The sequence below is a fragment of the Desmodus rotundus genome, chromosome 10 (assembly GCF_022682495.2).
Source record: "Desmodus rotundus isolate HL8 chromosome 10, HLdesRot8A.1, whole genome shotgun sequence".
In the NCBI taxonomy this organism is placed as follows: Eukaryota; Metazoa; Chordata; class Mammalia; order Chiroptera; family Phyllostomidae; genus Desmodus; species Desmodus rotundus.
Window position 1 is genome coordinate 44,033,574 of NC_071396.1, and position 13,848 is coordinate 44,047,421.

The following is a 13,848-nucleotide window of genomic DNA, read 5'->3' on the forward strand; positions in this document are numbered from 1 at the left end:
TGTTCTCTGCCAAAAAAAGAATGATTGAAAACCCAATGTATGATGTGGCACAAAAGCATTCACTTCTATTGATTTTTTTATGTGTTTAATTGCAATAGATTAGCCTTCTGTTGTGACGTATGCAAACATTCTGGTGACTCATTTTCCACCTTCTCATTGAGCCTTAAGCAGCCTGGAGTTGTTGTCCATATAATCGAAATTTTTGTCCTATCTGCCTCCATCAGAGCCTGAAGCAGGTGCAGATAGTAAGATTCCCCTCCAGCAGTTCAATGAAACAGAGCGTCAGACTGTGGATTGCTCGCGCGCCCAGCTCTCCTCGCCCTTGTCCTGGGACTTGACCGTGCGGGACTCCAAAAGAATTACCTCTGAAGTAGACAAGTGGAACAGAAAGTGACCCTACGGAAGATGCATACCACATATTTATATTAACCTAGTTAGTGAGTAATACGTTTCTTCAAGTGTTCAATTCTGTTTGGGTCACTTTCTGTTGACCATGGTATTCCCGGAGCTGAGGACAGAGTAACTGCTCAGCAGTACCTTGAACACGTACACTTGTACACATACATATATGTATGGTGAACTCTTACAGTTAAAATATATGCCGAAGTTTGTTCTTGTTATCTATTAGGAGGTGGTGTCAGGATATTGATCACCTCATAATTAAAAAATACATACTAAAAAGGAGGTGAGTGTGTGTGTACTTTTTAATTTCCTCACTGATACTACACTGCATTTACACTTAACGTAGCAATGGAAAACTTTTTTCAGTTGATGGTGACACCTCAGATATTTTTATTTTCTGTGTTGTCCTCAAATTGAACTTGCTTGACTAGTGTCTTTGAGATTATCGTGCTATAATAGAACCTATTTTAAAACATTTTTATGTTTATATGTAAACAGCCAACACTGTTTATGGAAATATATTAAATTTTATTTTGGGCTGGAAGATAAAAGGTGATAGTGAAGTATTTTTTTTTCCTGATGTTATTTTCTCCAGGTAACCAAAAAGGGCACCAGTTTTTAGCCACCAACCGGAATTCCACTTAGATACATTTTTACCTTTTCTGTAACGGTATTCACAACCCAGACTGGTCCTTGGTCAAGTCCATTAGTGCTTTCAGAGACTTTTAGCTCTTTTCCATATTGTCTGGATATTCTGTGTTGGTCTGCAGTGCAGAATGTATCTTTAAATATCATATCACATAAATTCCAAGTTAATTGTTCTTAATTTTAGTAAAACATCTTACTCTTACAAAGTTCATGTGTGGGCTATGCAAGGAGAATAACAGATTTATTTGAATAATTTTATATAAGATGTTTTGAAGATCATCGAAAATATGCAGATATCTTAATTTGGGGGAATGTCATTTTACCATGTTTTTAAAAGTAATTATATAAATGCACTTTCAGTGCTTTTGATAACACTGGTTTTAAAGGTAAAGGTAACAGCAAGTGTTGCCCTTTGACAGTTGAACTTTTGTATTACTTCAGCCACAGAGGTGCTGAGTTTTCAGAGAGCCCGTGAGTTTAATTTCCCTGCAGTGTGTTTCACTGAAGAGTTTACTGATTCTTCTTTTGGAAAAATACACTCATTCTGACTAAAGGCAGCATATACCTACCTCTATGTGCTCCTAAGAACATAAGGTTGATACAAGGTATCGGGTACCTATTTGCAGTTGATGACATTGATTTAATTTTGTTTCTTCTCATTTCCTCTGTAAAATTCTTACAGGGTTTTAGTAGGACATTTTCTAGGATTTTAAATTTTAATTTATTATTTTTAGAGAGAGGGTAAGAAGGAGAAAGAGACGAAGACAAACATCAGTATGTGAGAGAGAGATCTGTTGGTTGCCTCTTGCATGCCCCCAAGACCTGGCCTGCAACCCAGGCATGTGCGCCGACCGGAAATCGAACCAGCAACCTTTTAGTTAGCAGGCCCGTGCTCAGTCCACTGAGCCACACCAGCCAGGGCTCTAGGATTTTTAAAAATATTTTCAGATAGTACTGTACATTTGTGGATTTAAAAGACAAAACCTTTTTGGATGAAAAAGATCAGCTCTTTTTTGTCCAAAGCTTAAAATGTAAATTTTATCTTCTTAGTACCAGGTGTCCAATTAAACATTATTTATTCTATGAGGGTTCCTAGTTTTTTGTTATTTGTAAAAATTGATTGTTTTTATTGGCAATAAAGCTTATAGCACTATATTTGTTGAATCTTTAAAAAGGATTTTCTCCATGTCCCACTCTACCCCCATATAACTTTATGTAGGGCTTATTTTTTCTACGTATTTTTTTCTTTTCACTGTATACCCTAAGAATAGGAACACTCATTTAGCCTTAGAGTCAACATATGAAGACCTAAGCAACTGTTGAACAAACAGTTTATATTTGACCAAGAGCTCCAAAGCTGCACATAAATTGTAGAGTCTGGTTAATCTTTAGCACTGGGCAAACATTTGTCACAGGTATTGTCATTGTTTAACTTGCTAAAGATGAGAAATATATAAGTAAAGCAGAAGCTTTTTGTTTATGCTCATCACTTCCATCTGGAACTAGAACGATATTGTTTACATATGTAATTCTTTGAGCTAAACTTTTTTCCTCGGGATATCATTAGTTTTCTTTTACAAGAAAAATCTTCAGACCATTTTAAACTTAGATGACATTTTGTGTCAGGTGCTAGAGACTCAGTATTGTTTCATGTTTGCCTCCAGGGAAACTTGAAAACCTAGTAACATAAGGCATGTCTTACCTTCTGCCAGGTGCGATGTTAGGCACTTTGATAATACAGTCTGATGCTAATTTTTGTGGCAGTGTTGGGAGTGCAGAAACTTAGTACAACTAAGAGTTCTTTGAAAAACATGACATACTTCTGTTGTCATTAGAAATTAGTCTTGTAAAAGTCTTCCAGCTGAAGACAAAAAATAGCAGTGGCAGCTGAAAACACCTCATTTATTCAGGGAAAATACCAAGTTAACAAAAGTCCTAAAGCAGTTGTCACGAAGCAGGTAGGAATCAAAGGTAAATCGCCGCGACCGTGTTCCTCTCTGGGGACGCACTGAAGCACCGATCGGGCCTGGCATCTCCCTGGTCCCACACCCGGACAAATGACTGCAGTTTGTGTCCAGGTGACTTTCACATCCCCGAGAGATTGATAGGGGTTCCAGTCTCATTCTTAGGCCTTTTAATTACCTCTGCTCATCCTTTCCTTGCAAAACAGACCTGGCAGCCAGTTCAGGAGTAAGTAGGTATTGAGCAGGCATTCCCTTCTAAGTTTAATCCTTTGATATCCAGGGCGTGAGACTAAGAAGAGAAAACCGACTACATACAATTTATTATATGAAAAAAATGTTTACAATTAATAACCGATAGCTGAATCAGAATTACTAACTCAGCTATCCATTGAAAATCATCTACATTGTTAATCTTATTTTATGCATAGACATAAATTACATGTACATGCAAATTTGCTTTGAAAGAAAATATGCTATCGAAAGGATTCATTTAATTGGCTTAAATCAGTTTCGTTTACCTTAATACTTCTCCTATTTCACTTAACCTTTTTAACACAAGTTATAATGAACACACTCATGTATTTTTACACATGTGCTGCTCCCTCTGAGAAAGGGAGGCAGACTATAGCATTTTTTGTCCACTTGCCTAGGTGAGCATCAAGGGAGTTTGTCCCTCCCTGCTCAGTTCTCGGGGTGGAGAGAAAAACTTGATATAATGATGGTGATAATAGTAACAAAGTATTAACATTTATTTGAACTTGTGTGCCAAGCACTATTCTAAGCAATTTAAGTTTGCACATTTAGTCCTCACGTAAACTTTCAAAGTAGAGACAATTGAATACGGCATTTGTAGAACAAAGTGAGACACACGGAGGTGAAGTAACTTGCTCAAGATCATGTAACTAGTGAGTGAGGAAACCAGGATTCGAACTTAGGCTGACCAGTTCAGTCTGTGTTCTAAACCTCACACCATACTGTCTTTGCACACTTGTACCTACACACCAGTGTGCAATATAAATGTGTACTATCCATGTGGTATGAGAACCTAAGGCAAGAAATTAAATTAAAATGTGTACTTGAGCCCTGGCTGGTGTGGCTCAATGGATTGAGTGTCAGCCTGCTAACTAATGGATCGCAGGTTTGATCCCCAGTGAGGGCACATGCCTGGGTTGTGGGCAAGGTCCCCAGTAGAGGGCGCATGAGAGGCAACCACACATTGATTCTCTCTGCTCTTTCTCCCTCCTTTCCCACTCTCTTAAAATAACTAAAATGTAAAGACAAAAAAACGTGTACTTGAATTCGTGAACTTCCCTTGTGGGTATCTGAGCACTGGCAAGTGCAAACTGCTTTGGGGGAATCTTCCTCATCGAAGCAGCTCCGGACTTTACAGAAAAACAACCTCTTAATCAAGGTGAAATTACTGTAAGTTAATTACAAGGAAACAGTTCAGTATGAGAGAAGAGTTAGCAGACAATCCAATAAAGCTAATTAGAAGACTGAGAATTGATTTAGAATAATCAGAAATATACTATAAATTAAGTCTATTTAAAGTGTCTAAATGAAAGGCTTAAGACACCAAAGTGAATTTGTAAAAGATACCAATAAAATTTATTAAAATGAAAACTTTGAATATTGAAGTAATGAAAATATTAATAGTAAAAGTCAAATAGAGTAGAAACAAGTGAAAGAATCCTAAATAAATAGAAATAAATCTGAAATAGAGGTTTTATAAAATTGGAGTCAAATTCAAATTCAGTCTTCAAAGTCTCCATACATAAAAAAGAAGGTTGCAGTCAAATAACAAAAATTAGATGAACAGTTGATTTCTCAGCAGCAGAAATAGAGCTCAGAATGACATCTGCAAAGGACTGGAAGAAAAGCACCGTCAGCCGGGAATTCTGCACGTAAACTGCCACGAGAGGAGGGGAGATACAGCCATTGCGGTAACTCACAGTTGGTGTGTCTGAGTGGAGGGTGCACGGGACACTCCTGTCCTGTTTTAGCAACTCTTCTGTAAGGAAATTATTTCCAAGTTAAGAGCTCCACAATTTTAGAGAAGCGACTGAAAACTTACTACTTGCCGGTGACTATTAAAAAAATGTGCATGCTATTGAAAAAACTCTTAAAGTATACTTTATAAAGAAGGAAGTGGAACTTTAAAGGGAGGAGGATTGGGAGGCAGGAAGCAATGGTGATCAAACAAATTGGTAAATGGATAAATAATAACATCATTGTGCACTCACGTGTATTAAGTATAAGTATTTAATTCTCACAAAAACTCAGTGATACAGGTACTGATGTAGGTAAAAATACTAATATTTTTCTGAACTAAAGGACGTCATTCTTTATTTTGAAAGAGTTCATCCAGTCCCCAGCACAATGCATGAAAAAGGCCCCAAACAAGTTACATCTCATGAAATTTGAGAATTCCAAGAGTAAAGAGAAAACCTTTAAACCTTTCAGAGGAGGGAGAAACGTCACCTACGAAGGAGAACAAGTGAAAATGCCACCAAGTCTGGAAGGCGGCGGCAGTGGAACTGCCTTTGAACTCCCGAGGAAAAGGCCTTTAACCTGGCATTCTGTAGTCAGCCCAGTGATTGATGAGATGGTGAATGCAGGGGTTTAAAATTTTTCCTTCCAGCTACCCTTTCTTAAGAAGTTGCTGGAGTACATGATTTTACAAAAGAAGCTGAGGATGACGAAAACCGAGGGCAGGCATAGTCAAGTCCTCAGAAACGGCGTCAAGCTAGGAAAGGAACTGAGGAGACACACCTGCAGCGCAGGGGTCAGGGTTGCAGCAGGAGGCCAGGTAGTTCTGTGAAGAAACCAAAGAGTCTGAAGCAGCGCATCCACGTATATGTTGAGGTATTTGGAAATGACAGGTCTTCTAGAGATCTAATTAAAGTCTTCTATGGTTCTGATGTAAATACATAGGGAAACTAGCAAATGAAGAGCTCAGCAGTTCCTAACTCAGGGAAAACACAAGGTGTTTAAGAAAGAATAACTAATTCCAGTGTTACTTGTTTCAGCAGTGGCAACCACAGTCACTGAGTACTGATTCAGCCCAAAATTATAATTACTGTGTAGTGATGATGATGATGATGGCATGGAGACTCAGCCTCATCCATTTGAATAAGTCAGTTTACATTTACAAATTGGTAACTTAAGAAATGACAATAAGCTTTATTTATAGTAGCCAAGGTATGAAAACAACCCAATTGTCCTTTGATGGACGTTGGATAAAGATTTGGCACATATGTACAGTGGAATACTGGTCAGCCATAAAAAGATGAAACACTGCCATTTACAGTAACGTGCAGGTAGATCTCAAGAGTATTGTGTTCAGTGAAATGTCAGACGGAAGAGGACGAGAACTGTATGAGTTCGCTCGTATTCAGGATATGAAACAAAAAGCAGCAAACAAGCAAAACCAAAAAACCAACTCATAGGTACAGACAACAGACAGGTGGTTACCAGAAGGGAAAGAAGTTTGGAGGATGAGGACGAAGAGGATGAAGCTGGGGGTCACCTACAAGGTGACAGAAAGACTAGACTTCTGGTGTGAGCACTTAATACAGTATACAGATGTCATGTTATAAAGTTGTACATCTGAAGTTTATATAACGTTATTAACCTATGTTGCCCTAATCTATTTAGTAAAAAAAAAAAGGTCAACACTGGGTCATAAAACTAGAAAAATAATTGCCACTGATAAGAGGAATTTGAATTAGATTTGCCATTTTTAATAGCTTTTTATTGCTAATTGATTTTTAAAAATTCTGTGTACTTGCATGATTTTGAATAACTAAGGATTTGTTTAAAAGGATTTGTAAGAAAGCATTTTACAGGGTGGTTTTATTCAGAGAATGCAGGTGTTAGGATTGAATTTGAAGGGTGACATAGAAACATGAGGGAAAAAGACAGTGAGTTCAGTTCTACAAATGCTGCGTTTAAGGCACCTGGGCGACCACGCGAGGTGCTCATTAGCCGGTGGTTGTAAACGTCTGTCCAGACTGAGGAGGACAGGTGCAGTGGTGATGTAGATGGCAGTCCCTCACCTTACGTTGCGAACCGACTGTGTCATCGAAATCTCTAACTCTAGGCAGATAAAGAAGGATTTAAGGAGAGTTTATAAAGAGATGGAAAAGGGAGAGAGCAGCTGAGATAAAGAAGGAAAGTAGCAGGAAAGGAAAAGCAGGCAGATTATTAGAGAAAGGGAAAGATAAACATGGCAGCCAGTCTCACACAAGGGGGAGGAGAGAGGTGGCTATCAGAGTGGGGGAGTGGTTTTCATGTAATTACTTCTCCTCTGTGCACTTGTATTGCAAACTTGGACTTGAGCAGATAAAATATTCTAATATCCCCACCATGATGATGTTTTGTTTTTAAATACTTGAGTTTTAGTAAAGAAGGAAAAGGAAGATGGCAGAAAGAAAAAGCCTGAGTAGACTGTGAAAATGTTTCCTGACTACACCTATAAACTATTAGCAGCCAAGTCAGTGTATAAAAGTAAACCCGGAGGGAGCTGGGCTGACAGGGTTGCAGTCCTGGGACAGGGGAGGCCTTAGGGAGGTACACCCCTGTGCTGTGATGGCAGTGGACATCTGGCTACACGAGACTTCAGAGCTTCCATGTGAACGCTGTGAACAAAGTTAAACAAGTGACGCAATACGTGAGAAACCCGTACACTGAAAACCACTGAACTCTGGATATGCCGTGTTGATGGGTTGCAACACGCAATATTGATAAAGTGTATTTTTCCTCCAATAATTGTTACAATACATGCAATCCCAATTGGAATCACAGAATTTTTGGTAGAAATTGGCAAAATGATTCCAAAATGTATATGGAAATAGAAAGGACCCAAACAACCCAGAACAACCTTGAGAAATTTGGAAGACTTATCACTACAGGACTTCAAGTCTTGGCACCACCGTGTGGAAAGTGTGGTCCCGGCACGGACACGGGGTCAACAGACAGACTGACGCAACCTCTCAGCGCAGAAATGGACCCAAACGTGCATTCGATTTTTAATGAAAGTGCCAAATCAACCCAACAGGCAAAGGATATCCTTCCGAACAGTAACTGGGACTAGTGGATATTCATGCCAATAGCGTAATCTTTGACCTTTATGAGGGAGGACCCCCAAAAGCTGGAATTCTCTTCTGGAGGGTGGGCCACTTGTAGTACAGGCTTTCCCCACTAGGTGAGTGTTCTGGGAACCCATCTGTATTTGTGTACCAGCTGGCCTTGTGAGAGGCTGTGTTTGGCTTCTTGAATTTTTTTGGAAGACTCGACATGTTTGTCTGTTTTGTGATGGGTAATTTATGAGTGCACCTGCCCACACTATGCTGAGTGTTCTGCAGTTTTTGACCAAAAACTGCATGACCCCCATGCTGCACTCTTTCTATTTACCCAACCTCACCCCTAGCGACGTTTTTTTGTTTCCCTGGATGAAAAAAGGAAGTCCTCAAAGGGCAATGTTTTGCCGATGTGGAGAAGGTGAAACAAAAAGTGGCAGAAGCGCTAAAAGGCATCTAAATCAACAAGTTCAAAAACTGTTTTGAGCAGTGGAAAAAACGTCTCGATAGGTAGGTGTACTGCATCAAATGGGGAGTACTTTGAAGGTGACTGAAGCTTAAACATGTAAGAATAAATACACAATTTTTTTTTCCTAAATAAAAAATACTCTCTGGTGCAGTAGACCAGTCGGAGCCCTTATTTATGTGCAGAATGTGCTGAGCTGTGTTTAAAGCCAAGTTCAGATGTTGATGTTGTTGCAAAGTAACACTCCTTTTGTTATCTTTAGATTTTAAAAAGTATAAAGTTTTCAAAATGGATATGTTTTAAGCAACTTTCATCTGAAGAAGTGAAAGTAACTATTAGTATATTATTAGTGGCAGTGTTGAAATTTTTGTGATGAATTCAGTATTTCTCTGAAGGTGTTTATATATAAATGTTTTAAGTATATACTCTCTTGAAAAAATTCTAAAAAAGTTTGTTTAGAAAAGCAAGAAGATGGAAAGTGTATTGGTATGACATTCTAGGGCATGTCTAAAACATTGTAAGATTCATACATTTATTTAATGCCTGTGGAGCTGCAGGCATCCCTTGGTTTGAAGATACGTTTCAGCAGGTCTGTTTTCTAGGTGGAAATATTTAAGTAAAGCTCTATATTCTTTCTGTCTCATCTACGAAAATAGAAGCACAAATTATTATTGTGTTGTAAGCAGTCATTCTTACACTAAACTTAAGAAAGAGGAAATATTGTGAATTTAATTTTCACAGTATATGGGGGTAGGAAAATACATGTTTTAAAATTCTCAAAATATGGAGTAGCTTTACTTTAATTAGGAAATTTGAATTTGGGAAAATGTGGGGTGATAAAGTATAATGGATTATAAATTAGGCAGCCATTTACTAATTGTAAGTATTAAACAGATAGAATGTATATTTTAAAAGAAATGCATCTCCCAACATAAAATTAATATTTGAAGGTGGAGATAACTTTGTGTATAGATGAGAAAATACGATGATGGGATGAATCACACAGGACTGCCAGGCGTCAAGTGTAGTAGATTGGAAAACATCACGGTAGCTCCATCTCTGAATGTGCTGCGACAGCAGGGACGAGTAAAGAATTTTCAGTTTCAAACAAAGGCATAGTTGTTCTCATAGAACTGGTTACAGGAGATTTCGTTTCACAGTGAATTCTTACTGGCCAAGGTCTTTGATTCAGGGTGAAATTAAGCTTGTTAAGTAGCAACACTGAAGTGATGGTCATGATACTGAGATTTTAGCCCTTCGCTCTTCTATTCTTGCTGGGGAGGAAATACGTGAAACGTACTGTTCATTTCTTACAAACTTTCACGGTATTTACCCAATTCAGTGGGCACAGCCAGTTGCAAGACTGCGACTTCCTTGTTTTGGAGTTGGGGTGAGGTGAGGAATGTTCATCCCCGCTTAAAAATAAGGATCCCAGGGCCTGCATGAACTGTGGCAAGAACGTGAATTTTATTCCCTCGTTTTTCCTCCTTAAACATGTGCTTACAACTTAACGTGTCATTTTTGTGTAGTTAGAGGACTTGTCCTGTGGACTTTGTAGGATCAGGGTCCCAGGTTCCTGCTTTACTGCTCCCACATTTGTGACATTGAGCATGTTTGCACTTACCTGCACAAGCTGTCGTTCCTGTCCTACCAAGTTCAGCCACGACTTTGGGGATAATTGTATTTCACTTAATGCTCAGGGTTCTGTTCTCCTATATCTGTTACTGATTTATAGATGGCATAGCTTATAAATAAATGACATCTTTCAAAAAATTTTAAATGTGTGATTTATATTTTACCACTTGGGGCAAAAATGTTTGAATGGTCAAATTAATACATCTTTGGTCTTTGATCTTTTCATTTCAAGAATGACTTTTCCACCTTCCTCTACCTACTACCTTATCTTTGAAAATGCAACATCCAGTACTCTTACATTTTCTACCCGTGTGAAATTCTGCTTCTCTCCCTTCCCTCACTTCTCAACCCACTCTCATCCGATTTCTGCTCACACCACTTCACTTAAACTGCTGCAGCCAGGCCTGCGAGAGCGCGGCACGTTCCAGGGCATGGTGCGCAGTCTTCGCGGTCTCAGAGGCCGTTAATACGGTTACCCACTTCCTTAAACAGGCTGCAGTGACACTACAGTAGCTGTCTTCCCACCTTCTTTCTGATAGCACCCCGTCCTCTTTTGTAGACTTCCCTTTCTCTCCCCTCTTTTAAATGCTGCTGTTCCTTAGAGTCCCTGCTTCTCATGAGACTGCTTTACCTAGAATTCGGCATTCATTGCTTCAGTTATCATCTGCTGGTGATTCCAAGACTCCTTGGCTTCAGCGCTGTGTATCCAGTTGTGTTTGGGACATCTTCACATGATGGTTGTAGCCTGCAGGTGATACAGCCCTGCTTCAGGCTTAAGAGGGAGAGCTGTCACTTCACCAAACCAAACATCAGGTGGACAGGTCACACTGGCTTAGGGATGACTGGAGCTAGACGTCCTCTCTCGCTGCTGCTTGTCAGCATTGTGATCTCAGCACCATCTTCTGCATGAAATTTGGAACGTGGTTGCCTAAGGTCAACCTTCAGGTCTACAGCTTGTCAGTGAAGAAGAAAAGATAGATTTGCCCTCTACTCTGGCTAAAGACTGCCTAGTGTGGATTCTGACTGATGCAGCATGGCTAGCCCCTTGGGGTGTAAAGCATTTTGACACTTATTCTGGTGGTGGGGGAGGGACCTAGTGTCTCGATCCAGAATGAAGCCTCACCTAATCCCCATTCCTCTTTCACATACAATTCTAATTTCAGTGGAAAGAGGATAATTAGGTTTATAATTACTGATGAGTGTAGCTTATAGCTGCGAATATCTGAAAAGAGGTGATTTCTCTGCCAGTCACTGTCTGGGCTGTCTTCGAGAACAAAGGACTCAGCTGAAGAAGCCTACGTGAAAACGATTGGTATTTCTTTTTGGAATTAGAGACTATTTGATGATCACGGTGTTTGAATTAGTGATTTAAAAACATTACAATAATTTATACCTTTATCATCATAAAATAAATGCTCTCTGAAGGCAAGGAGCCTTCACTGTCTTTTTTTCACTGTTGTAGCCTTAACACCTGATACTCAAAAAAGGCTTGAAAAGAATTGTTGAGTGAATATCAGTTTATTAAAAAATCTCAATTTTTTTCAATGTTTACTTTTTGGGGAAAACTTATTCTTAATTTTATCACGGGTTTAAAAATAAAAGCTTCTAAGGATAAGTAAAGTAACTTGTTTTCTTTTACTCTTTTTTTTTTTTTTCTAGGCCCAAGACCAGACAACATTTATACCTTCCTGGTGGTTCAGAAGCGAGTCTCTGTAGAACCATAAGCAAAGAAAGGAAACATTTTGTCTTTTTCTTAATTAAATTGACTGTATAAGATACTTGACTTCAGGAACAAAAACACAGAGAAGTAATAAAACTATTCTTTTGACATCATTGGACATCCATCATCCTGAGGAGTGTGCTTTGCGAAGCTTCCTGAGTAGAGATCTGGAAACTTCCCTGGTGCTCGTTTATACTTTGGACAATAAGCATGAGTGAATTCTGGTTGTGTTTCAACTGCTGTATTGCAGAACAGCCCCAGCCTGTAAGTACGAAGTGGTTCGCGAACAGACTGGGCGGGGTGCCTGGGAAACGCACGGCTGGTGCTCAGTGAGACCCAGCACGCTGGCGGCGGTCGCAGGGCAGTTCTAAGCAGTGTCGCAGAGATTAAGTAGTTCAGTGGGACTCTGCACATCTGGGTTTTAGAAAAGGAAGAAAGAAAAAAGAAATTCATGCCTTTTGAGTAAATACGATGTGTCTAGAGCTGGGCTAGACCATTGTACACGGCTGAGAAGGTTGTGCTCGCCTACCCAGTGCGTGCCTTCTGGGGGAAGAGGGAGAGGAGGAGACCTTGCCTGAGGTCACACAGCCCAGGGGGCCTTGGGCACCAGGGGTGGGGGTGTGGCAGCCCGACGTGATGGCACTCACATTCTTTTCGATTTGCCGTCTCATTTTCCTCGCACTAACCCTTTGGGGAAGATACCATTATCCTTGTTTTTCAGTTCAAATAGATTCAGTTTTTTGCCCGAAGTCATATTAGATAGTAAGTGGTCTATTTTTGGTACATGCCCCACTTTTTTGTGCCTTCTGAACGATGCACATATTGTTCCCACTCTCAAAATCCTGCTCTCCAACCCGTGGTTTTCTGTTCGTCCCGATCAAAAGTTACCTCTACACATTCTTCCCCAGCTGTCTCCTGATGTAGTGAACATACAGGTGTTTCCACGTGCTCTTTAGTTCATTTTTCTATTGTATTGATAGCACAGACCTTTTTTTCCCAGACTTTATTTTTAGAGAGGGTGGAAGGGAGGGAGAAAGAAAGGGAGAGAAACATCAATGTGTGGTTGCCTCTCACATGGCTCCCACTGGGAACCTGGCCTGCAACCCAGGCATGTGCCCTGACTGGGAATCAAACCAGCAACCCTTTGGTCCACAACCTGCGCTCAATCCACTGAGCTACACCAGCCAGGGCGCACAAAACTTATTGCATAGTAAATAATTGTTCTCCAGTTTCCCCCACCCTATTTTTTAATTCTTTAGGGCCCCTGACCATATTTACTTTGTATCTAAAGGATCAAACCTAACAGGTTGGAAAATCTCTTACCTGCCACCTGGCTGAATAAGTGAGTTTATGTTTTATTGTTTTGTTTGTAACAACATAAAAGGATGAATGAGGTATAATTTTAAGGTCTTTTGCCTTTCCATGGGCATGTACAGTCACTTTCTAATTTTCTTCATATATGCCGTTGTTTTTGCATGTCCTAGTCCTAGTCTGTTATGTTTTGCTCCAAAAAGGGGAGAAAAGGAAGGGTGGGGGGAGAAGAAGGGGTGCTGATTTTTTAAATCCCCTGGCAGTCACTGCAGCCAGATGAGGAGCAGCTTGCGACAGTGTGGGAAGGTGTGCCAGCAGTGGCCTGTGGCTGCCTGTCTCTGCTGCTGTGTGATCAGAAGCAGGGCAGGTGGAAGACCGGGTCCTTTTTGCCCACTCTGGCTCCCGTAAGCTGTGTACAAGCTGCTGTGGGAACGCAGCAGGGGACCGCTGACCGTGACTGCTGCTGTGCTGAGGGCTGGCATGGACTGAAATTAACTGTGGTCTGCCTTCCAGTCCTTGGGGAGTCGTAACCCTTGAACGGACTCGGGAGTTCTGAAACTACTTACATCAGGCAGATTCTGCCCCTGCAGTTGTTGGGGAGGGGATGTGGATTCCTGGTGC

The 13,848-nt window shown here is 40.2% G+C and overlaps 1 protein-coding gene across 4 annotated transcripts in view; it reads left to right on the forward strand.

Moving 5' to 3' along the window:
• CDC42SE2 (CDC42 small effector 2) overlaps positions 1 to 13,848 on the forward strand; it is a 91,758-nt gene that overhangs the window by 44,512 nt on the left and 33,398 nt on the right. For all 4 annotated transcript variants that reach the window (XM_053912203.2, XM_053912202.2, XM_053912204.2 and 1 more), the window contains one exon: positions 11,856 to 12,180. In XM_053912203.2, the coding sequence (XP_053768178.1) occupies positions 12,127 to 12,180 (54 nt within the window). In that variant the 5' untranslated portion in view covers positions 11,856 to 12,126. The remainder of the gene's footprint in view (positions 1 to 11,855; positions 12,181 to 13,848) is intronic.